The sequence below is a fragment of the Panthera uncia genome (genome assembly GCF_023721935.1).
Source record: "Panthera uncia isolate 11264 chromosome A3 unlocalized genomic scaffold, Puncia_PCG_1.0 HiC_scaffold_11, whole genome shotgun sequence".
NCBI classification, from domain to species: domain Eukaryota; kingdom Metazoa; phylum Chordata; class Mammalia; order Carnivora; family Felidae; genus Panthera; species Panthera uncia.
In genome coordinates, this window is record NW_026057578.1 from 21,884,717 (window position 1) to 21,911,009 (window position 26,293).

The 26,293-nt window shown below is 40.2% G+C and overlaps 1 protein-coding gene across 2 annotated transcripts in view; it reads left to right on the forward strand.

The window, feature by feature from the left end:
• Nucleotides 1-23,307, forward strand: part of MROH8 (maestro heat like repeat family member 8) — a 59,045-nt gene extending 35,738 nt beyond the window's left edge. Inside the window, exons 13-24 of one of the 2 annotated variants that reach the window (XM_049650827.1) lie at nucleotides 3,888-4,023; nucleotides 6,369-6,559; nucleotides 7,905-8,042; nucleotides 8,465-8,579; nucleotides 9,110-9,250; nucleotides 10,335-10,499; nucleotides 11,157-11,312; nucleotides 13,463-13,585; nucleotides 15,063-15,162; nucleotides 15,413-15,478; nucleotides 19,950-20,111; nucleotides 22,883-23,307. In XM_049650827.1, the coding sequence (XP_049506784.1) occupies nucleotides 3,888-4,023; nucleotides 6,369-6,559; nucleotides 7,905-8,042; nucleotides 8,465-8,579; nucleotides 9,110-9,250; nucleotides 10,335-10,499; nucleotides 11,157-11,312; nucleotides 13,463-13,585; nucleotides 15,063-15,162; nucleotides 15,413-15,478; nucleotides 19,950-20,098 (1,480 nt within the window). In that variant the 3' untranslated portion in view covers nucleotides 20,099-20,111; nucleotides 22,883-23,307. Of the gene's footprint in view, nucleotides 1-3,887; nucleotides 4,024-6,368; nucleotides 6,560-7,904; nucleotides 8,043-8,464; nucleotides 8,580-9,109; nucleotides 9,251-10,334; nucleotides 10,500-11,156; nucleotides 11,313-13,462; nucleotides 13,586-15,062; nucleotides 15,163-15,412; nucleotides 15,479-19,949; nucleotides 20,112-22,882 lie in introns of those variants that run through there. The other variant, XR_007462085.1, reaches the window with a different exon arrangement.
• The last annotated feature ends 2,986 nt before the right edge of the window (nucleotides 23,308-26,293 follow it).

Below are 26,293 nucleotides of genomic sequence, written 5' to 3' on the forward strand. Positions count from 1 at the left end.
GAAATGATAATGTGGTTATACAGAAAAATGTTCTTATTCTTAGGAGATCAAAGCTGAAGTTATTTAGGGGTGAATATCATGATTATCTGTAATGCACTTGAGAAAGATTTAGCCAAAACATACATACATAAAAAAGAAAATATGAATATATCCATAAATAGGAATAAACCACATAGAGAAAAAAACAAGATGCTTTTTTACATACAAGTGTGGCTTTCAGAGTCGGAGGCACCCTGAAAGCTCCAGGAGATCCTTATGGGGAAGATAATGAAGCATTATGAGAAGGTTCTAGGCCCCCACTTCCTTTATCAGAGCAGCATCTTTTTTTTTTTTTTTTAATGTAAGCTCTGTGCCCAGGGTGGGGCTTAAACTCACCACCCCAAGATCAAGAGTTTCATGCTCTACCAACTGAGCCAGCCAGACAAGAACAGCATCTCTTTTTGTCTGCTTTATATATTGTGATTCTGGGTAATTATTATATTTGAAAAAAAGATTTCTTAGCTTTTTTTTTTTTTTATTTTTAAAATGTTTATTTATTTCTGAACAACAGAGAAAGACAGAGCACAAGCAGGGGTGGGGCGAAGAGAGAGGGGGACACAGAATCCAAAGCAGGCTCCAGACTCTGAGCTGTCAGCACAGAGCCCAATGCGGGGCCCGAACCCACGAACCGCAAGATCATGACCCGAGTCGAAGCCAGATACCCAACCGACTGAGCCACCTAGGCGCCCCAAGATTTCTTAGCTTTAAACTGTTTGAAAACCACTTCCAATGAATGATTCTCACAATGTCTTGGTGCAGTGCTGATGTTTTCTGTAAGCTGAACTTAAGACACTTTACCACTAAGTCGAATAAAGGAAGATGTTTACCCATGCAAAAAAAAAAAAAAAAAGAGTTCATACAATTTTTTTAAAAATATTATTTTGTATATTTCTGTAATCCATTATTTTTAAACCTTTACTGCTTGCTTCAGCTTATATGAAACTTATGATTTCATACAAAATATTAAATATAGATTCTTATATGAAACTTATGATTTCATACAAAATATTGAATATACTTAATCATTTTAAAGTGTAATTTTAGCATAATTTTATTATTCTAGCTCTTGGAACAAGAGTTGGTTTAACTGGGGTGATTGTTCTTAGCAGTCTGTGCAAAGCAACTACTATGTCCAAGGTGCTGTTGGGCCTGTAGAAATAAGGAATAGGACACAAGCCCTGTCCTGGAGCAGCACACAGTCTGATAGCAGACCTAGACGAATAACAGAGGACTCCAAAGCAAAATGAAAGAGTTCTGTGGAAGCTCCTGTAGGAGGTGATTTAATTAGATGAAGGATTGGGGAGGGAGTTTTAAAAGAAGGGCAGCCACAAGCTAAGTGTTTAGTGTAAATTAGCCAAGCAGAAGGGGGACAGGGCAGTGGAAAAGGCATTCTGGACAGGAGGAATAGCAAAACTAAACACAAGGAAGGTATGAAACAGCTTGATGAATGCATACCCCCAAAGGGATGATGCAAACAAAAACCACTGAATCAGTATCACTGGAGGGGAAACCGTATTTTTAACAAACTCTCCAGATGTATTTTTCACACTAAAATTTGTGAACCATTGGCTTATAGGCTAATGTATGTGTTTTCCTAATTCAGATGCATTCCCAGCACTTACAAATGTACAGACCAAAAGCATTTTTGAAACACTTCTTTCACAATAAATAGCTTCTCAAATTACTTCATTTACTTCATAGGGAATTCAAAGAAGGAAAAAAAAAATAGGATAGGTAAATATAGGAATTACTTAATTTCATCCCAAGAACGAGTGTTCATTTTCTACAATCTGTTGCCCCAGCTAGGAGCCTTTTCAGTATTTCATATTGCCTTTATGGCCTTCCCTTTAGGAGTCCTTTAGGACCTTCTCAATTTGTTTTATTCATGGATGAGAATTATCAGAGGAGTGAAATTATCAGGGAGTGAAATGTTGGAATAGTCTTTAAGCCTCTCAATTTTTAGAATGATTCTGATATAGACAGTTGGAAGACCATACTTGCTGTAGCACACAAAGATACCTAAGTAGATTCTGGAAATAAGAGAATGAGTTAAAACCAGGAGTAACTCCCAATGTTCCCCTGACAATGCTCTTCTACAGTGTTTATATAAATGTCAGGCCCTACCTTTGAGTCAATTATAGAAGAAGAAAAGTTCCTACACACTATCTTTCTTCGAGAAGAGACCTGGGGCGCCTGGGTGGCCCAATTGGTTAAGCATCCGACACTTGGTTTCGGCTCAGGTCACGGTCTCACGTTTCATGAGTTCAAGCCCCACATCGGGCTGTGATGGCAGTGCTGAGCCTGTTTGGGGTTCTCTCTCTCCCTCTCTCTCTGCCCCTCCCCTACTTGCTCTCTCTGTCTCTCTCGAAATTAATAAATAAAATTAAAACAAAAAACAAAAAAAGAGGGGCACCTCGGTGGCTCAGTTGGTTGAGCGTCCGACTTCGGCTCAGATCATAATCTCATGGTCTGTGAGTTCGAACCCCGTGTCAGGTTCTGTGCTGACAGCTCAGAGCCTGGAGCCTGCTTCGAATTCTGTGTCAGTCTCTCTGCCCCTCCCCCGCTCATGCTGTGTGTGTGTGTGTGTGTGTGTGTGTGTGTGTGTGTGTGTATGTCTCTCTCTCTCTGTCAAAAATAAATAAACATTTAAAAAAAAAAAAAAAAGAAGAGGAGATCTCTTCTGGGGCACCTGGGTGGCTCAGTCATTTGAGCATCTGACTCCTGGTTTCAGCTAAGGTCATGATCTCACAGTTTGTGAGTTCAAGCCCTGAGTCAGGCTCTGTGCTAATAGCTTGGAGCCTGCTTGGATTCTCTCTCTCTCTGTCCCTCCTCCTCCCTCAAAATAAATAAGTAAACTTAAAAAAAAGTCCAGGGGCTCCTGGGTGGCTCAAGTATCTGACTCTTGGTTTGGGTTCAGGTCATGATCTCGCATTTCATGAGTTTGAGCCCCACTTCAGGCTCTGAGCTGACAGTGTGGAACCTGCTTGGGATTCTCTCCCTCTTTCTTTGTCCCTTCTGCTCTCTCTCTCTCTCTCTTTCTCAAAAGAAATAAATAAACTTAAAAAAAAAATAAAAATAAAAAGTCCAGTAGTAAAAATTTTAAAATAAGTAAATAAAAGAAGAGACTTCTTCTAAGGAGAATCAAAGCTTTATTTCTCAGCTTGGACTTATCCAAAACTTGAGGACCATAGACTTGATTGAATAAATATATCTTTGAATTCCTTCTGTAAGCCTGGCATTGTGCTAGACCCTGAGGGGTTCATAGAAGAAAAGCCAAATATAATCCCTGCCTTCAGAGGGAACAGATGGACACATACAAAGAACTGAAAATAGTACATGTAAGATCAAGGCAACCTCTATACAGAAGAAATTGTGAAAGTGTTATGAGAACTCTCATGAGAGACATGGTAAAGAAGCAGCAAAAGTTTCACAGAGGAGATGACAATGGAGCTGGACCTTGAAGGATTTTGTCAGGCAGGGAAGCGTTTGGGAAAGGGCCTTCCAGTTCAAGGACAGGCAATAAGCAGAAGTGTAGAGTTGTCAAAGTCCATTGTTTGGTAAAGATGAATGGTCTGGGGTAGCTAGAGCGCAGATATGTGACAGGGATCTGAAAAGATCAATTAGGACCAGTTTGTCTTGAAGTCCATGCTGAGGCATGGGAATTTGAGATTATAAAACCTTGGGACTTACTGTTATGAAATCAGAGAGTAAGTCTTTTGAGAGCCTGAAAACCTGAGCAGAGAGGAAAATCACTTACAGATTGGATTCCAGATTTTAGGAAGGTCATGGTCATGGTGGGCCTAGGATAAGCCATTCTCCTGAACCCCCTTGTTCTTTGGGATTTCCAGGCATCTGGCTGAATTGTGGAGAACTCTGGATGTAAAACTGCCCAGCACCACCTGGATTCTGTGGAGACTCCTGAGGAAGTTGCAGAAATGCCATAATGCACCCACCCACGAGAAGATGGCCTATATGGCTGTTGCTGTAAGCCACTGAACTTTGCCCTTCCAACTTCAACACCATACGCTCCCCCTCTTGGGATGACTGGCCCAACACCCCATCTGTAGTATCCCTTTTCATCACTCTCAGAAGTTTGCGTCTGTCATCCATTTATAAATCTACAATGTCTCTGCCAAGGGATTGACATGGAGGGGGCTTGGGAGAATGAAGGAATCAATATGGTATAATGAAGTTTAGTTTAATCAGTATGGTTAAATGTTCCTTTATCCTTTAAAAAATATGTACCATCATAGTAAAAGAGTAATATACACTTGTGAAAAAAAATGTCAAATAATACCGAAGAGTATAAATAACAGAAAAGGTCCTCCTTGAGCAGAAGTCGGCAAACTCTTTCTGTAAAGGACCAGAAGGTAAATATTTTAGGTTTTCAGGTCACATATAGTCTCTATCATATATTCTTTGGATTTTTTTTTAAATCTTTTAAAAACCTAAAGACCATTCTTAGCCTAGCTGTATCATCTCCCTAAAAATGAACTTTCTAGAAGTATTTATACATATATAATTTTTTTTGTATTTGGTATACTTTCCCCCATTTTTTCTTTTAAGTAATACTTTTTAAAGAGAAGTTTTAGGTTTACAACAAAATTGAGTAGAAAGTACAAAGTTTCTATATACTCTCCGACTCCTACACACACAGCCTTCCCCACTATCACTATATACTTTTTACTTTCTTTCCTACCAGCTTACGGTTCAGCTCTCTCTGACCTAAGTTATTATCATACATGTATTTTTTAGCTTCCAAAATTATTCTGACGTCTTTAATCTGCCATAGTCTTCTCTCCTATTCTCTTTGTTTTTGTGGATTGATACCTTTTTAAAAGCCCCTGTAATGTTAACTTAGTGTAGTTTTAGGAGTTAGGGCAGACAAAGGTACATTTTTAATCATGTTAGTCTATAAAATTGTATGTATATATTAATAGGATCAAATTACATGTACTGTTTGATGATCTGCTTTTTTTATTTAACAGTATATGAACTACTTTCCATGTCAAAACATAAGCCTGTTATTCTTTTCATGGCTGCCTAGTAATTCATTCATTTTTATTACCTTTTTAAAAATAGATAACACTTAATATGGCACAGAACCATTTATTTCATTTCCAAGTTTCCTATTAGTGAACATTTTGACAATTTTCAAACTTTTGCCATTAAAACAGTGCTATAATAAATTTAATCACACACACATGAAGTCTGTTATACATATCCAATTATTTTCTTAGGATAATGGCCATTGTAGGGGAATTTCTAGGCCAAGGGGTGGGCTGATTTAAACTTTTGAGAATTCCCAGATGGTCCTCTAAAACATTGCCCTTCTACCAGTCATATGTGAGAATGCCCATTTACCCACACCCTTACCACACTGAGCATTCCTAGCCTTTTTATTGTTGCCTAGCTGATAGGTAAAAAAAGGAGTATTATTTTAATTACAATCTTGTTATTGGTGAGAGTGAAGTAGCCATTTATATTTTGTGACTTGTCTGCTCATGTTCTATGTACCAGTGCTTCTCATATTTAATATGCATGCAAACCAGGGCACCTGGGTGGCTCAGTTGGTTAAGCATCTGACTTTGCAGGTCATGATCGACCTGCAGGTCCCAAGTTCGAGCCTCACGTTGGGCTCTGTGCTGACAGCTCAGAGCCTGGAGCCTGTTTCAGATTCTGTGTCTTCTCTCTCTGTGCCCCTCCCCCACTCATGCTCTGTCTCTCTCTGTCTCTCTCTCTCAAAAATAAATAAACATTAAAAATTTTTTTAAAAATAAAAATATGCACACAAACCACAATCAGCTAGGGATCTTACTGAAATGTAGGTTCTGATGCAGCAGGTCTGGGGTGGGGCTTGAGCTTCTCCATTTCTAACCAGGTCCCAGGCGATGCCAGTGCTGCTGGTGTGTGGCCCATACTTTGAGTAGCAAGCCTTTACCTTTTTTTTCTTACTGATACAAAAAAGGACTTTATATATTAAAAACATCACATCAGTGCAAATGATTTCTCTAGGTTATTTGTAATCTAACTTTGTTTACTACAAATTTTGCCATGGCTTTATATTTGTATGTGGTCAAATATGTTAATAGTTTCCTTATAATATGGTTCTGGATTTTAGACTCCCCTCACTCTTGGGTAACTTTTAGTAACTATTGTACTCCTATTCCTTTTCCCCCTCACTTTCATGTCCCTGCACCGTTTACCACTACTGTTCTGCCTATGGGATAGTAAAGCCAGAAAGCATGTTCTGGCACAAGCACAGATAAAGCAAGTGAGGGATAGTGCTAACAGGTGTTCAGCCCTCTGGTGTGTCTTTTCTACCACAGGCAACAGACGCCCTTTATGAGGTGTTTGTGGGAAACAGGCTCCGAGCAGCTACATTCCGACTCTTCCCTCAGCTTCTCATGACACTGCTTATCCAGATACACCACAGCATTGGCCTTACCATGTCTGATGTCGCCATCCCAAGCGGTCTGTACACAGAACAGGAGATGTCTTCACAGGTCACCCCTTTGTGGTACTGCCTTTTGTGATTTCATTGACCTTAACTAACACTCAGCTCTCAGCACTGTGGTAGACACAAGGATAGCCAAGATGTGGTCCCAATCGTGGGAGAGTTTACAGTCCACTATCATGAGACGTCAAGATGAAATGCCCAGGAATTATTCTGGGCTCTCACTGGTTGGTTGTCTGGTTTTATTGGTGCCAAGGTAAACTCAGTATAAATTCATTAGTGTCACTGTGGCCCATGACTTTCTTTCAGACGAAGTGCTATAATGTGGATTATTAAGAACACCTGACTAAAAGTCAGGCGAACTGAGTTCTAATTCTCATTCATTTAATTAGCTATGTACCCTGGGCAAATCTTTCTGTTGTTCTGTGCCTTGGTTTCCCTATCGGTAAATTAGGTCAGGCTCAGTACTCTCTAAAGACCCTCTAGTTTTAGGATTCTCTGGTGTTATGTCCAGCATAAAGTTCAGTAAGTAGTAAGGGTGGTTTATTTTTTAAAGTAATCTCTCCACCCAAAGTGAGGCTCAAACTTACAACCTGGAGATCAAGAGTTGCATGCTGTACTGATGGAGCCAGCCAGGCATTCCAGTAATGGGGGTAGTTTAAAAAGCAGTGTGGGTAAGGGCACTGGAGGTGGCTCAGTTGGTTGAGCATCCAACTCTTGATTTCACCTCAGGTCATGATCCCAATGTCATGGGATCGAGCCCCTGTGTTGGGCTCATGCTGAGCATGGAGCCTGCTTGGGATTCTCTTTCTCCCTCTGCCCCTCTTCCCCACTTGTGTGCTCTCGCTCTCTCTCTCTCTCTCTCTCCCTCTCTCTAAAAATATAAAAATAAAAATAAAAAGCAGTGTGGGTAAATTTATGGAGGGGGTAAATTGTATCTAAATAAAGCTTTAATTTTTTTAAGTTTATTTTTGAGAGAGAGAGAGAGAGAGAGAGAGCAAGTGGGGGAGGGGCAGAGAGAGAGAGAGAGAGAGAGAGAGAGAGAGAGAATCGTGACCTGAGCTGAAACCAAGAGTCGGATGCTTAACTGACTGAGCCACCCAGGCACCCCTAAATAAAGCTTTGGAAAAAAGCAGTGGGTATGGGTTTAGCATCCCATATCATTTGTTTTATCATAGATTTCAAACTCCCAGGGATACAAAATTTAGTTAGATTTCTTTATGCTAAAAATTTGTGTGAAGGGCTTTTCAAGTTGTTAGAGCATTAAGAGTCTTTGGGGAAATCTGGAAAGAAGAGAATTACTGTCCAGCAGCTATCAGTGCATGACCCTCCTCAGTGAGAGCAGGGTGATCATGTGCTGATAAGTTGGAGGGACCTGTTCTATTCACGTGTACTGGTTTTGATTTAGCTTCGCCATACAGGCTACAAAGACTCTCCTTCTCAGAACATTGTGCTGGCAGGAATTCAACATCATGGAAAAGAATAAAGGATGGACCCTCTTGGAAGGAAAAGATGGCCATCTTCAGGGAATATCTCTCCTTGCCAAGTAAGGTTTCCTTGCCATGTACACCTGCTCTAAATCAGCATTGATTTAGGTACTTTTCTCCCTTTTAGTTAAAACAGAAACCTAAGCTGGATAACATCACAGGTTAGGGAAATACCCACTATGCCAGGCAAATATTTTAGAGGTCCTGACAGTGCTATACCCTCCTGTGTACCTGAAGCTGGGCAAAGTCCTCAGAGGACCCCTAGCCCTGGGAATAATGCAATCTGGATAGGAGCATTTATTTCCACCACCCCCCCTTTTTTTTTTTTGGATTTTAATTTTGAATAATCTCTACGCCCTCCATGGGGCTCAAACTTAAAACTTAAGACCAAGAGTCATACTCTCCACTGACTGAGCCAGCCAGGCACCCCAAGAATAGGAGCATTTCTAAGAGGTGTCCTATTGGGTGTTATGTTTTGCAGTGCATTGCTGGAAAGAAATCACCTCTTTGCAAATAAGATCATGTACTTGTTGGTCCCTCTTCTTAACCGAGGGAATGATAAACATAAACTCACATCTGCAGGATTTTTCGTGGAGGTAAGATTCGTCAGAAGCTGAATTCAGGAAGCCTGTAAAGCAGCACTGCCTGCCTTCCTGGGCCCCATCCAACTTCATGGCAGGCTGGGATCCATAACAGACATGGGATAGAAATAGTTTCAGGTTCAAGCCTACTGAAATACTTCTTGTCTTATGTACCTACAGTGTAAGCATCACCCTGTAATATAGTACAGGTTTCAAAGGAAAATGTGTATTTTGGAGTTGGTGGGAAGGTGGTTCCCCTCCTGAAAAAGGGCTTAAAGGTAACTTCTACAGGGGTGCCTGGATGGATCTGTCTGTTAAGCGTCTGACTTTGGCTCAGGTAATGATCTCACAGTTTGTGAGTTCAAACCCCACGCCAGGCTCTGTGCTGACAGCTCAGAGCCTGGAGTCTGTGTCGGATTCTGTGTCTCCCTCTCTCTCTGCCCCTCCTCTGCTCACACTCTGTCTTTCTCTCTCAAAAATAAATAAACATTAAAAAAATTTTTTTAAAAAGGTAAATCCTTTGGCTTATTTCTGGATTCTTTCAGCTTCTCCAGAGTCCAGTGGCTAGGAGACTGCCCAGCATATACTCTATTGCCCGCTTGAAAGACTGGCTACATCATGGAAATAATGTCTTCAAAACTCTTGCCCTAAAGGGACTGCACTATCTTACCAGACACCAGGAGATGGTAGGAGGGGCCCTGAGAGTACTGATTTATAAGTCACAAATCAAACATACCCTGGAAAGACACCCAAGAAACTGGTAACAGCTGAGAAGGAAATTAGGTAGCTGGGAATAGGATCGAGTGGGAATGCATCCCTTTGAACCATTTAAATTTTATGCCTAGGAAATATGTAAGTACTGATTATAAAGTATTTCATGAAATTATAAGAACTAAATAAAAAGTCCAAGTCACATATATTCATAAAATTTGAAACCTACAATTTGTGTAAGGAGGTACCCTCACTATCATCACAGCCTGGGTGACATTCAGGTGTCCTTTTATGTCTTGAACCATGTTGCTCTAAGGAATAAATTGGATATGCCATGGTATCTATCCTAAGATGTGTATCATCTAAACAAAGATCACTGACATTCATGTTGAAAGAGAGCTCATTTTCTGCAGGGCTAGCTAGAAACTAGGCCTGGGTCAGAAAGGAAAATTAATTCCGGGCCTTCGACTTTGTCATTTGAGTTCCATTTCTTTTAAATATTTAAATATGTGTGTATGTCTGACACAAGAATGACAGATATTAGCATGTTAATTGTTAATACTTTTTACATGTATGTCTTACACTTTGAAACTCTGAGATTGCTTCATTTTGGAAGTTTCAGAAGAACAGAATCCCAGTTCAGAATGGGAAGGACCTTAAAGGTCCTCAGTCAATTTCTGCTTGAATTCTGGCAAGGAATCTTTCTGCTCTGGATACATTCCATGTTGGAGAACTCACTATGAGTTGAGCTAGCCATTCCACTTTCTCTCTCTATAAGCAATTCCTTACATTAATCCTAAGTCTCTGTTATTGGACCATCTCCCTCTTGGTTCCATTTTTTCCCTATGAGGCAACTTACAACAGCTCTGCTCCATTCTGTATCAGCCCTGCCAATACTGAGAGGGGAATCATGCCCTCTTTACTTCTCTATTCTTAACTAGCCAGACCAACCAAAAATTCAACAAGCACCAGGTACTGAGTTAAGCTGGGGAGCCCTACTTTGGTAACAGATGAAGTGCTATCAGGAGAGGTGATGGTGCACTCCCTTTGGGCACACAGAGGGAAGGCATCAAGAGCCTGTTGCCGTGCATCTTAGACCTCTTATGTGAAACCGATGAGAAGATTGTTTTGTTGGCCATCCAGATTCTCCTGCAACTCGTCGAGACAATGGATTTCACTACCCTGACTGCCATGATGAAGATCCTGTTCTCCCTATTTGGTGATGTAAGACAATGAGAGAGGAGAGACTTTCCTAGGGGAGGGTAATTGGCATAACAGCAAATAGAAATTGGGATCCTTCCAGGTAACCTGTGATGTTAGCAGGACTGGTGTTACTGTTTTCTCAGATTAAAAAACAAAAACAAAAACAAAAAACAGAGATGTAGAGACTTGCCAAGGAGAGTCTCTAGAGAGATGTAGAGACTTACCCTGATCATGGGGTGGGGGAGGAGTTGGTATAAGAAAAGATGTCTTTCAAGGAACAATCAGGATGGGTCAAGGTGGTGGACTATACATATGTCCCCATCCCAAATCCCAAAAGATTTTTCAAAAAAGAAATGCATGGAGCACAATGAACCATGTCCTTGGAAGAGTCAAATATGCAAGGTTGGGTTTTTGAATTTCGGCAAAACAGATTGTGTGAGTAGTTAATACTAGTATCAGGCACAAACTGTGCTGACTACATTTCTCATATGCAGAGTGAGAGAACAACCAGTAGTACAAAGCAGCAGGTCTTGCTAACTTTACCTATAGTTGGCTTCTTGCCCTCAGCTACCTACAGCTACACAGCCTCATGTTAGGACTGGGTTTTCAACTGACCTAGTCCTTGCAAGTTAAGCATGAACACTTTCGATGAGTCGCTTCCCTTTGGATACTTTATAGGTGAGACCTGATGTTCATCGTTTCTCCATGACCCTCTTTGGAGCCTCCATAAAGTCTGTGAAATACACAGATAAGAAGGGTATAGAGAATCAAGTCCTGGACAGCTTGGTCCCACTACTTCTGTATTCTCAAGATGAAAATGATGCAGTAGCTGAGGTAACACCTCTGTCAAACTTCTTTCGGCCCTGAACAACTTCCAATCCAGAGCCAAATATGCAAATAAGCTTTTGTAGCTTTGAGGGCAGGGACTTTGCGGTACCATCTTTATTCAGCATTTCCTCTAGCACAGACTACCTTTCGATTATTTTGCCTAAGTGAATTATGGGAAAAAATCTTACTCCTTATTTCTGTATAGGAAATTATGGCCCTTTGTGGGTAAGAACAATAAATATACCTTGTTGTTACCCCACCCCAATATTTAGCCTAGCACAGAGGCCTAAATACCGTGCCCAATTCAACAAACTTTTTGTTGATGACAATAACAATATCCCATTACCTTTCTTTTCTTTAAGAACTGCCTCATGGCCCTTGGACAAATAGACTTGTGTTCAGGCTAAGTCAGAAATAGTAGCTCCTCTGACAATCTAAAGAAGGCTCTGCATCTCCTTAATCTTCCACAAGTTTCTGTCATAGAGTTGTGGGTGGGATGTCATCATCTTTAGTACTTTCCCATACCTCAGGAGCCTATCCATCCCAAGGTGCTAACTATGACGACCAATTACAGCAAACCAGAGAGGTGCACAAGGATTCTGGAAAAATGCTGAACTTGCCCTTATTTATGCTCCCCATTACAGAAATGAAAGCGGAATCAGAAACAAGATTTAAGATTATAGTGGGCCCTGGTGTCTTGACATGGGGGAAGTGTTATGGCCTTATAAACAGAAATATGAAATATTTCAGACCCCAATAAAGTATGGAGTAGAGTTTCCCAACCGAGTGATGGAGAAGTATGTCCTGTAGGGGTCATAGATATGTGGATGCGTTGATACCCATCCCACCCCACCCCCATCCCTGTCAGCCCTTGGCAGTCAGGCAAGGCATAGAGCAGCCGAGGCTCTGGGCTTATTTTCTTTCAAACCTTGAATGATCCCTAACCTTGTCTTCAAGGCTAGAGAGGTGGAATCCAACATTAAACAGGTTGGGAGTCACTAACACAGAGAACATAATAAATACCCATATATCTACTACCCACTGTAAGAAATAAAATAGGAATAAATCACACACCTATCCCCAAATGAATTCCCTCAAGAACTATCATCTTGAACTGTATTGTTACCAACTTCTGTGGTAATATGTTTTCATGTTTTAAAACTTTATATGTAGGAAAACACTTCGTATGTTGTATCATTTGTAAATCTGTCAGCAACTTGCTCTTTTTTGCATATTTAGCATTATAAGACTTGCCTGCATGTGGGGCTCCCGCTCATTTATTCTTCCTGCCGTAGAGAATCCTCCGTCTTGAGGATACCCTCACACTTCTCCCGTGCTCCTATGCTCGGACATCTACATCGCCTCCAGTTTTTCATTACTACGATGCTGCAATGAGCATTCTTTTATGTATTTCTTTGCATACCTGTGTGAGAGTTTCTTGAGGGAATAAACTCAGAAGTAGAATATCTGGGCATCTTTAACTTTACTAGATATTTACAAATAAACAGAGTAGCTGAACTAACTTGTATTCCTATCAGTCTCCAAAAGAATGGTCCAAATCTAGTGGACGTGGGACAAAATACTTGCTTGGATACTCATCTGAGGTGGTGTGTGGTACATGGGAAGCATTCTGAGAACAGTGAATAGAGAAGAAGCCTACTTGCTAAATTCTGCTCAAGCATCTGGATCAGGAAGGGATCAGTGCCTTCCAGAAGTCGTTCCAAGTCAGAGATTCCACAAGGTCTGGGAGAAGAGAAGTTATACTTTCCTGTATAAAGTGACAGGAGAATATCACAGGAGCAGCACGTGGGTGGAGGAGCCCTAGGTCTAGGAGTGGGGGAGTGGGAACTCCTGCTCAAATCCCTGCTCTGGGTATTACACCTGACAGCTCTCACTGTTGCCCTAGACCAGTGGCTTCTCCATCCTCCCCACAATTCTGCAGGCTTTATGAGTCCCCTATAGGAACTGACTGGGGAAATTGAAGGAGGACAGGACTCTGGTGCCTTTCCATCCCTGCCCTCGCTTTAGCCAGGATAATTCTGAGTTTATCAGCTTTTCGTATTGGACTTCAGTATCAGTTTTATTTGAAGAAAAGTTAGGTCAGCTAAAAAAAGAAATATTTGAAAAATGCTGATCTCTGATAATCCTTTCCACAGGAAAGCAGGCAGGTCCTAACTATATGTGCCCAGTTCCTGAAGTGGAAGCTGCCCCAAGAAGTGTACTGCAAAGATCCCTGGTACATCAGGTGTGGCAAAGTTGGAAAAGTCTGCAAGTTCTTTGTACGTGAGCAATAATGGCTTTGTTAGCTCTTTCATATGCTAGCGTACTTATTTTTTCTGATGTAGTTTTTAAGGGAGGAACACGACATAAAGGAAATATTTCCCATCCCCTTTCACATCAGCAGCTGTTATCCATGAACCGTCTTGCTTTGGGAACCTATTTTTCTACAGTTTCCTCCCAACTGAGTCACAGATGCACTTTCTATTACCACCCTTTCTCATCAGAAAGACTCTCTTTTGAATTCTTGGGAGCCCCATTAACCTGGGTCAGACGCTTATATAGGGTATAGGGCTGATGGTGCATGCTCAAAAAACTGCTTATGGAGTGAATTGAAATGGAGTTATGTATTGCCTTTACAGTGATCTCTAATCCTTTTCTTGGGTGTAGTGGATTATTTTACCCTCCATTAGAACATGTTTAGGGAGCCCCAAGCAAGGCTTGCTAGGCTATCATGGGCCATGCAGCATGCTTAGCAGCATGCCACTGACTCTGCTAGGACCCAGATGGCATCCTTTCCCCTCCCAGACTTAACTAAGGCTACTGGGGCCAATCTCAGGGGAAGACTTGAGCCAGGGCAGTTTCAGGGGGCCTATCCATGGTTTTCTGGACATCTGACTCTAGAACTGCTGGGATCCTACTATGAAGACCCTAGGACTGGCTATTCCCACAGGGATCTTCCATTTGTGTAACCTATTTAGGACCCAGTGGCGGCTCCTCCGATCAGAGTTACAGGGCTAGGAAGCCTCACAGTGTCAGGCTTTCCACTGGGGATGATCTCTCTGACCTGTAGGCAAACTTACATCTGAGGCAGTGATAACAATATTTACAGCAGAAATTCCGATTATAGATTATCCATGTACCATCGTAAGATCTACAGGAATAGATTCTGATTGCCCTCCTCCTATCCCAAGCTGCCTATCCCTGTAGCAGACCCACTGAGAGGCACATTTATTCAGCCAGTAGGCACAACACATCCAATGTGCAACAAGCCATGGGGAACCCAGAAACATGCCAAGGATACAAACTTCCCAAGGGAGCTTGCTAGCTAGGAAGGGGGATAAAACTTCTGTGGGAAGTTAAGTGGAAACTCAAGGTGGAAAATGATATGTGCCAAGAGAGGAGTACCTGCAAAAATGCTCAGAGCAGAGTAAGGTCAGGAAGGCAAGGGTGATGGGGGAAGAGCTGATAGGGAGGCAGAGCTCAAGACAGAGAAGACTTAGAGAGGTGGAGATGGACTTAGAGGCATCACGGGCACAGTATGTGGCATGAGTGGCTGTGAGCAAGGTGTATTCAGAGGATTTAACTTTGTCTAGGGGCTTATTATTGTGGCGCTAAGCAACCACAATCACTATTTCAAGCACTATGCTATATGTGTCCGATGTCTGACATAGTCCCTGACTCCGGAAACTATAGTGAGGCTGACAAAAATAGTCGTGCGTTTCACTCCTTTCTACTCTTACTTTTTTCCCCACTTAGGGAAAAAAATGCAAGGGGAAAGTTAACCTCGTAGCCCAAACATTGATGTTCTCCAAGAATGCAAAGCTTCCTATCAGAAGAGCAGCAGTCTTATTTGTAGGTATAAATAATCTTTTCATTTCTACAGTCACGTTACCCTATATTCTCCCAAACTGTGTTGTTGAGTATCCTCATTCTTTATGAAGATAACTTCAAAAATACTTTTTTTGAAGAAAGGGGCTGTTGTCTTTAGGTAACTTTCAGGCACTTGGAAGTCAAAGTTTTAGAATCTAATTATCAAAAGGCCAGTTCTGCCAACTGCTTAGAGCCAGAGCCAGACCACAGACTCACTGACTTTATCCTACATTTAGGGCTCTTATTGAAGTACGTGGATCACAGTGAGCTCAGGATGAAAGGCACTGACTGGATAGAGAAAGGTGAGTGACAACACACTTGGGTTTGGTTTGGGACATCTCACATTTTGAAAGGGATCTGAGGCAGTGACAGTGGGCAAGCTCTCTGACAGAATTTAGACCCTGGGAACCAGAGGGCCTGACTTTTGCAGTAAGAAAGCCCTTGGTGACTTCAAGTGAATGATGGTCTCATCGCAGTCCAACTACCCGATTAGGAAAGGACATGACCCTATTTGTCTGGAAGCCAGCTTTGATGAGTGTCTCAGGAACAGTTTCTGAATTTTTTCGGGAAATAAGACATTACCTAGAAATACTATCTTAGTAAATTATGATGATACGTCACAAGCACCACAGAAATGGCTGTGGCACAACTTTCCATAAGCAGTTGTCCTGTGAGATGGTAAACCTTGGTAATACAGATGTTTTATAATCATATAAGGCAACCATAACATAAATGGCTTTCTGAATTGTCAGTGAGTGGAAATTTTCTATAACTGTACAGTTTGGAGGATTTAGCACTCAGAGAACTATTTATTCCCATTTAAGAAGTAGTCCTACAATTAGAAATGCCATGAAATGCTAAGCCTCACACCCAAAAGTATGTACTAAGAGAACCAAATTAAAATCCTGGGGGTACCTGGCTGGCTCAGTCGGTAGAGCATGAGACTCTTGATCTCGGAGTTGTGAGTGCAAGCCCCATGTTGGGTGTAGAGATTACTTAAAATATTTAAAAAAATAAAATAAAATCCTGAACAATTCACTGCTTTTAAAATAAGAATATACAACTGGTAAAATAGCCAGAAGCTGGACCTTATTTAAGAAAGATTATGAGAGGGGCACATGGCTGACTCTGTGAGTAGAGTGTGCAACTCTTGATCTTAGGGTTGTAGTTTCAAGCCCCATGTTGGGTGTAGAGATTACTTAAAAATAAAATCTTAGAAAAAAATTATGAGAGGGGCTCCTGGCTGACTCAGTCAGTAGAGCATGCAACTCTTAGTCTCAGGATTATGAGTTTGAGCCCCACGTCGGAGGTAGAGTTCATTTCAAAGTAATTAATTAAAATTTTTTTTAAAAGATGATTTGGTGCTCACTTTGGCAGCACATATACTAAAAAAAAAAAAAAAGATAATTTGTATAAAAAAATTATGAGAAATGTTAACCAGATTTGTTGTAGTGATCATTTTACAAAATATACAAATATCAAATCATTATGTTGTACACCTGAAACCAATATATAATGTATGTCAATTATACCTCAACAATAACAAAAAAAGCAAAAAAGCTTTAAAAAAAATGGAAGATCATGCCACTTTTCTAAATTCTTCTATCTCCTCACAGCTATCAGAAGCAAGAAAAAAAAAAGTAAAAGTAAAATAGATTCTTTTATTCTATGAGGTAGGCCTGTGCCTGGTTGATTCTGTTCAATTAAAAAGAAATTATTTTCTTTTTTTTAACTTTTTTTAATGTTTTTATTTTTGAGAGAGAGACAGAGTGAGTGGGGGAGTGGCAGAGAGAGAGGGAGACACAGAATCCGAAGCAGGCTCCAGGCTCCAAGCTGTCAGCACAGAGCCTGACATGGGGCCCGAACTCACAAGCTATGAGATCATGACCTGAGCTGAAGCTAGATGCCCAACTGACCGAGCCACCCAGGTGCCCCAAAAGGAAATTATTTTCTAATCTAACACAAGGGGAGCAAAATTCCTTTTTCATTCTAAAGTCATTTATGTATAGGATCTATATATGAACCATATGAAATTGCCAATCTGTAGGGCGAAATCAAGTCAAATAACATTCTCATGTGGTTCAATCTAATGGAATAATCCCACCCTCTTCCTTCCCTAACAGTGCCTGATCTGTCTTAGAATAGGGTGTTCCAGCACTCCTGAACAAATTTATGTCATTTACTGTAGGTAATTTTTAAGCTAAATTTAAACAGAAAAATAACAAAATTTTAAATGTGAGTTTAAACTGACTTCATGACAAAATAAAGTTCCATTCCTTTAGATTCTAGAATTGATGTGTACTCCTTCATGTATTCTGTGAAACAGATCTTAATGCAAGAACTGAAAGAAATTAAAAATAGTTAAGTATTCCCTTTTGGAAATAAACATGAATTTAAAGGCTAAAATGCTACTTAAGAAATAAAAAGCTTCAAACTGTGAAGAGGTCTTGAGCATTTTTGAGACCTCAGAGAACTGGAAATTAAAAAGAGAGCTTTATCTAGGGGGCCTGGCTGACTCCATCGGAAGAGCTTGCAACTCTTCATCTCAGGGTTGTAAGTTTCAGCCCCAGGTTGGGTGCAGAGATTTATTTATTTTAAATAAATAAAACTTAAAAAGAGAGAGAGAGAGTGCCTTATCTAACTAAATATGATACCAAAGACAGATCCATAAAGTAAAAGAATGATAGATTTATCTATATAAAAATTTTATTTCTTTTAAATATTTATTTTGAGAGAGAGAGAGGGGGAGAGGAAGAATCCCAAGCAGGTCTGTGCTGTCAGCACAGAGCCTGATAGGGCTCTATCCCACAAACCATGAGATCATGACCTGAGCTGAAATCAGGATTTGGATGCTTAACCGACTAAGCCACCCAGACTCCCCTCTATATAAAAATTTTAAAAATCAACTTTGATTAAAAAAAAAAAGAAACAGAGCTAAAAACCAAATAATAATGTAGGAAATATATTTGTACTATGATAATGAGTTAATATCCTTAAATCAGTACATCTCTCTCTTTTTTTAAGTTTATTTTTTTTTTTTAGTAATCTCTACACCCAGCATAGGGCTCAAACCCATGATCCCAAGATCAGGAGTTGCCTGTTCTACCGACTGAGCCAGCCAGGGACCCCAACAAATTAATACATCTCAAAAGACAAGTGGCAAACAATATGAATAAGCAGTCTATAGAGGATAAATGGCCAGTAAATATATGAAAAATATTCATTATTCCTAGTAATCAAAAGTTTGAAAACAAAACAATGATGAGATGCCAGGATGACTTTTTCTGCCAAAATGGCAAAGGTTACTAATTATTAGTCACCATAAATGTGTTAAGGGAAAACTGACATTATTGTACACTGCACTGGTATGAGCATAGATAGATATACCTTTTTTATATTTAAGTTCGGCAATATGTATCAAACCCTTTAAATAAATATATACTTTGACTTATCAATCTCACTTCTAGGAATTTAATCTATGAAAATCAGAGGGGTGCCTGGGTGGCACAGTTGGCTGAATGTTCAACTCTTGATTTTGGCTCAGGTCATGATCCCAGGATGTGGGATCAAGTTCCACATCCAGCTCCATGTTCCATGCTGAGTGTGGAACCTGCTTGATTCTCTCTCTCTCTCAATCTCTCCCTCTCAAAAAAAAAAAAAAAAAAAAAAAAAAAAAAAAAATCAGCAGAAGGGTACCTGGGTGGCTCAGTCAGTTGAGCGTCTGACTCTTGGTTTCGGCTCAGGTCATGATCCCAGGGCCGTGGAATTAGACCCACATTAGGCTCCACACTGAGCATGGAGCCTGCTTAAGATTCTATCTCCCTCTGCCCCTGTTCCCCACTCACACTTGGTCTCTTTCTCTCTCTAAAAATAAAAATACTCAAAAATAATAAATAAATAAATAAATAAATAAATAAATAAATAAATAAAATAGCAAACATGGAAAACATCCAAGATTAGAAATACTGAGAAATTGCTTTCATAAAGTGTAGCATATCCATATTATAGAATCCCATGAAGCCATGAAAAAAATTTTTTTAATTTTTTTTATCAAGTAATCTCCATGCCCAACATGGGGGTTCGAACTCATGACCCCAAGATGAAAATTCACATGCTCTACTGACTGAGCCAGCCAGGTACCCCAAAGCCATGAAAATATCATAGAAAAAAATTTAATGACTTTGATAAGTGATGATGCAATATTAAATAAAACAAGCAATTATTAGATAATCTGGATGACCTGGTTTCATTTTAACAAAAAAGCACATGTATGTAACTGAATAGAAAAAACAGAAATATAACTGTTTCTCTGGTGGTGGAATTATGGATAGCTGATTTTCTTCCAGTGCTTACATGTATTATCTAAATTTTCTAGGCAATGGACATGTATTTATTTTATACTAAGAAAACAAAAGGTAAAGATTTAAAAAAAAATAAAGTACACTTAAAAGAAAATAATGATTTAAGAGTAATCTCTAGGACCAACACAGGAATTTAGAAATTAGCAGTCTTAGACATGGCTTGACAGATAATTTGACTTCAGGTGGACTACTTGCCATTGTGGCTATTGTAAAGGAGTAAACTATTTGGAAACTCAAAAATGAATGCTTTGTAGGTCACAATTGGAATTGATCTACAAATGTGTTATTTTCAGACAGATTCTTAGAAATAGTCCTTTATCTCACCTACTGTAGGCTTGTTGGCTGTTTGGTGTCTGGATCAGTGATCATTTCCATAGATATTCACCTCCCACGCGGTTTTCTGGCCACATAGATCTGAGAGATCTGCTGTGTGACCCTGAGCCCTCTCTGCGTATCATCGCCTCTCAGGCTCTCTTCCAAGTCCGGGAGGTAGGGACTGAACAAGACCCCAGGCAGACTGTTTGCGGCTTGAGGAAGCTCATGGGCTGTCTTTCTACTTAGAAATGCAAGGCAAGTAACATCAGGTAAAAACTAATCCTTTCAGAAACCATAGAAGCAGTCATCCCCCATTTTTTTTTTTCAGACTGAAAATAATGCCAGCCTGAAGCTACCTCCTCCCATTTAATTACCTCAGAACATATTTTTTGCTGTCAAAATCTTTAAGGAAATAGAATATATAAGGGAGGGAAGCTCTTGGTGTAAATTTGCAGAAATCATGAAATTCTATGGAGCTTTTGAGGCATGCCAGAACTTCCATAAAGTTCCAGTCTTGATAAACAGGTCTAGCACAGCTTCAAAAGAGATTCTAAATAAATGTTAATATAGCAATTTTAGGGGGCGCCTGGGTGGCTCAGTCAGTTAAGCGGCCGACTTCGGCTCAGGTCATGATCTCGCAGTCTGTGAGTTCGAGCCCCGCGTCGGGCTCTGTGCTGACAGCTCAGAGCCTGGAGCCTGTTTCAGATTCTGTGTTTCCCTCTCTCTGACCCTCCCCCGTTCATGCTCTGTCTCTCTCTGTCTCAAAAATAAATAAACGTTAAAAAAAATTAAAAAAAATATATATATATATAGCAATTTTAGGATGATTGGGTCTTCTGTCAAAGCCCAGTCTACTTGTCAACAATCTTAAGAATAAATTAACAACCAGGGCGCCTGGGTGGCTCAGTCGGTTAAGCGTCTGACTTCAGCTCAGGTCACGATCTCGCGGTCCGTGAGTTCGAGCCCTGCGTCGGGCTCTGGGCTGATGGCTCAGAGCCTGGAGCCTGCTTCCGATTCTGTGTCTCCTTCTCTCTCTGCCCCTCCCCCATTCATGCTCTGTCTCTGTCTCAAAAATAAATAAAAAATGTTAAAAAAAATTTTAAAAGAATAAATTAACAACCAATTCTTATAGTTTGATATTATTGGTGTATGTTTATGAAATCGCTGTGGCCTTTCTACTTCCTTTCTCTTTCCCTTAAAAATCTTCAAGCAAGAAAAAATTTATGAAGTGGTATAATACTAAATCTACCCCAATTATGCAAGATTTCCACTCTTTCCCTCCCCTTTTCATTTTCCTGATTCCCTCTCCTACAACTACTGTCAGATCCTCAAATGGCTCTAGGATGGGAACTATTATTTGTTGAGCACCCACTGTATGCTTTAAGCATAGATAGAGAACATTTTCTTGCAAGCAGAAGTTTCCCAAGAAAGAGGTTAGTTTGTGTTGGGTGAATACTTTGATAAGCTGCATATAGAAGGGTGGGAACCCCCAAGAGGCATACCAGATTAAGTAGAAATTGATCTAATTCCCAGGCTTTTGTCTGGTTGAGGAACATAAGTGGAGAGCCACAGGTGAACTCTCTAGGGCAATGGAGAGGCCTCTGGGAGGTAGTGACATGGAGTGACATGTAAGAGGTTGAAAGAAGCCTTTCTCTTCACTCGTATATATGCCAGAAGGAAAAGGGGCAACTGGCATGTGAAAAAGAGACACACCCAATGGTGAATTGCATTAGGTTTTTGGTGTAAAGCAAGCAACATGAATCTTACCACACTGTCCCCTCGATTTTCACCTTTCACCCCCAGCCCTCTGCCAATACATCTTTACAAACAAATTTCTTTATGATTCAGGGTGAGTTGGGTTTGTTTTCGGGGTTGTGGCAGCATGCCAAGTGTGACTTCAAAAGGATCCCTGGCCAAGAGAGGTCTTCATATTTGGGACTAGCAGTCAGGAGTTTTGAGCTAATTGCAGGCCCAGGCTATCTGCTGAATTAAATCTTCACCCTTGAGCAGAGCCAAGAGGACACCTTGAAGCTAGCTGCTGGATGCTAAATTTGAGTGCACTGAGCACAGTTGAGTTAAACATGTCTCTTGCTGCTCTCTCCTTGGTCTCACTCCATTAAACCACTTTTCACTCTCTGCTTTTGAACTGTCCATTTTGTGGATTATCCAGTGAAAATGACTAACACTCATTAAGTGTTTACAATGAGCCAGATTCCTAAGTACATTATATGATTAATTCTTTAAATCCTTATAACCACTCCATATATTATTCTCTCCATTTTACAGATGGGGAAGCTGAGGAACAGAATTTGAAAAAGTGACTTGCCCGAAGTCACATAACCAGTAAATGCCAGAATTCAAACTCAAGTAGTCTTGCTCCAAAAGCCACATCCTTGGCTAGTCTCCGCTCTGCTCTTTTCTCTTTTTATTTATTTATTTATTTTGGGGCATGAGGGGCAGAGAGAGAGGGAAAAAGAGAATCCCAAGCAATCTCCATGCTGTCAGCACAGAGCCTGACATGAGGCTCAATCCCACAAACCATTAGATTATGACCTGAGCCAAAATCAAGAGTCAGACACGTAACCGACTGAGTCATCCAGTCACCCCTGCTCTGCGCTGTTCTAATCTGCTCTGTCCCTCTAATGTCAATAAATGCAGATCCACTCTACAATTAAATCCCAGTTGTTAAACTCGTACCCCAAATTCAAAAATGCTGTAAAATGATATCGAGCTTCAAATAATAAAAATAAAGTTAGCATATCTTATTTAATAGGATACTATGTACATTGTACATTGTAGAGGAGTGTACTTAGACAAAAGCTGGTGGTTATTCTTGAGGAATATTGTTTGAGTCCCTGGTTTGACCTCATATGCCACCCTGTCTCACAGCAGTGAAGACATATCTCTTCACTCATATTTATGCCAGAGTCCATTTCCCTCCAGGAAGATTTTTATTTTCTGAGTAATACTACCAACAGGGAGGGGCAAGTACAATAATACTTGTTTCATTGTGTTAAAATTCACAGAGAGAAGCATCCATTAAGAAGCAGAGGTCGGGGGCACCTGGCTGGGCCTGTCGGTGGAACATATGACTCTTGATCTCAGGGTCGTGAGTTCAAGCCCCACGTTGGGCAGAGAGATTACTTTAAAAAAAAAAAAAAAAGCAGAGGTCTGATTTTTTTTACTGACTACCTCCACAGTTTGGGAAAGGCTGAAGAAGTACATAATAGTGATTGTATTAACAAATCCAAATATCCAAATATTCCAAATATCTCCATTATTTTTATACAAGGCTCTTCTCAAACATAGTTTTGTGTTTTCATGGAATTTTTTAAATATATAAAACAAAAATTTCTGGACATTTAATTTTGTTATAATATGTTAAAAATTCAGTATAAGTCAATAGGATTTCAGTTTTATCTTCATCATATACTATTAAAAGGTATTGCTCATTATCTATTGCTGGCCTAGCCATGTCTTTATTATTTTAGATTCTTACATTTTTACTCTTAGTTTTGCTTTTCTTCCTTGTACTGAGATACATATTTTATTAAAAATTATTATTTTGGGGGGCACCTGGGTGGCTCAGTCAGTTAAGCGTCTGACTTTGGCTCAGGTCATGATCTCATAGTTTGTGAGTTTGAGCCCCGTATCAGGCTCTGTGCTGACAGCTCAGAGCCTGGAGCCTGCTTCTGATTCTGTGTCTCATTCTCTCTCTGCTCCTCCCCACTCGTGCTCTGTCTCTCAAAAATAAATAAAATGTAAAAAAAAAATTATTTATTTTTTCTTAGTGAAAGATTAAACGATCATATAAGTAAGAGATGGGCTTAGGGAATGAGAGCATCTCCTAGACATCAACCCTGCCAAGTAAACTTGCACTGGGTAAAATTGTAAAATCTCTCTCTCCTTCCAGCTTCCCCCTCCTTCCTGGCTCGAAGTTCCTTTTTCTATCTCTCCCTCTCAGGAAGGGATCTAATGAACTGGCTGTTATGCGAAAATGATTAATAATGCAAGTTCTAATGAGCCTAACTCTTCCAGGGATGTTTGCTTTTTTTTTTTAATTTTTAATTTTAGAGAGAGAGAAAGCATGCAAGTGGGTGTGGGGCAGAGGGAGGGAGAGAAAAAGAGAGAATTTTAAGCGGGCTCCACGCTCAGTGTAGAGCCCGACGCAGTGCTCGATCCCACAACCCTGGGATCATGACCTGAACTGAAATCAAGAGTTGGAGGCTCAATGGACTGAGCCACCCAGGCACCCCCAGGGATGTTTGCTTTTTAATAAGGTAGATCTCTAAGCCAAAGGCATGAACCTCTAATTGAGAAATGTTAGGCATTACTAAGCAGGATGGAGAGGAGGTATTTGGAAATGAGTTTGAAGGTAAGGGTGGGATATAGAGATTTTCCTGTCATCCCTGAAACCACATCATATCAGCTGCTTTCCCTACATCTTCAAACCCTTGTCAGAACACAGCAGAGGAAAAGCTTTAGAAAGGATAATTAACAACTGCTTTCTGTTACAGAAAACACAGAGGGAAGTGATGGATTTTATTCTTCCTGAACAACAGTGATGACTTCCCAGCACAAAGAATGACTGAGTGCCAATTGTTGAATGATTCAGTGATGTCTCTTTCTCTCACCCTGTAGAGTTTATAGTCTGAAGTCCAAGGGAGACAGCACTGGTTTAAAGTGGTTCCTATGGATACCAAAGAATCTTTATGAGGGACCTGTCACTCCAACCCTCCCCCCTTTTCTTTTGACAGAGGTGGTGGTATGAATACAGCAAGGGACATTTTTAAAGGAGCAGGGATATGGGAAGAGGTTAGGAAGGAGATGGAGCTGAGATTCTAGAAAGGATGCTTATGTGAATTAGATTAAAAGGTGGAAGGTTGAGACAGTATAGAAGATATATCAAACATAGAGTCCAGCTTTTATGGCCCCTCAGACACTAGTTTTCAGTGAAATCTTGCCCCAGACTGGTCAGAAGACCACAGGTAGAGAATCTGTCTCTCCAGACACTCAAATATTTATGAGGTCATGGTTCTTATGCCATACAAGCCTTTATCTCCCAAACCTTTGTCTTTCAACCACCCACCAACCAAAGTAAACCTACTAAATCCGGAGTTAAACTCTGGTGTGCATCAGGTAATCTTAGGAAATCACTTTTGTGGCAAAAAGGGCAGGACACTAAAAAGGATAAGAATTTGTAGGCAGTTCAGGGCGCCTGAGTGGTTCAGTTGGTTGGGCATCCAACTTCGGCACAGGTCATGATCTCACAGCTTGTGGGTTTGAGCCCTGTGTTGGGCTCTGTGCTGACGGCTCAGGGCCTGGAGCCTGCTTCAGATTCTGTGTCTCCCTCTCGCTGCCCTTCTCTCTCTCTCTGTCTCTCTCTGTCTCAAAAATAAATACACATTAAAAAAAAATGTTTTTAAAGAATTTGTAGACAGTTCAAATCAAGTATTCTGACCTTAAAATTAAAGAAATTGATTTTTTCAGGAAAGACCTCAAGCTTTTCCCCTGCAAGAGCTTTGGTGATTTCTAAGGAGTTTTGGATTATATTACAACCCAGATTATCATTTCAGTTCAAGACCCCACAGAATTGTACAGTTTGGCCAGTCAATCCCACCACATTTTAATAGTTTCTTATGAAAAAAATTTTTTCAAATAGGCCAAACACATTTCCATAACTTCCTTCGTGGTATCTTGTTTTAGAGCTTTAAATAATCTTGTCGGAAATTTTTTCTTTTTCAGATTTCAAACCCAAAAGTCTTTTGCAAAACTTTTTTCAGCAACTGAATTATTAAAATAATTGAAAATGGAACTTGGGGCGCCTGGGTGGCTCAATTGGTTGAGCGGCCGACTTCGGTTCAGGTCATGATCTCATGGTTTGTGAGTTCGAGCCCTGCATCAGGTTCTGTGCTGACAGCTCAGAGCCTGGACCCTGCTTTTGATTCTGTGTCTCCCTCTCTCTCTGCCCCTCCCCTACTCATGTTCTGTCTCTCTCTGTCTCAGAAATAAATAAACATTTAAAAAAATGTTTAAAAAAAAGAAAATGGAACTTAAAAAGTTTTAAAGGGGTCTTCTAATTCAGACCTTCAGAACCTCAGACCTTTTTACTACTTAACAATGAATTGTTATAGCATTCTGGTTGTTGTAAGAACCTTTTAAGATGTTTGAAATATTAATATCATAACACTACCCAGGCATCATCACTGCCAAAAGTGAAATAAAAGCATGAAATAGACATTAGTTGAGTGGTCTTATATTGAAAAATCAGTAAGTGACTAAATCTGAAAATAATCTCAAGATATTCATCTGTGCATCTGATTCCTTATGTAAAAACACTGTGCCTCAATACTTTTCTAATCAAAATATTAAATCAGGATTTATTTGAAATTAAAATACAGTATGTAAAGAGAGAAGTTCAGAAAACATTTTTTCTTGACT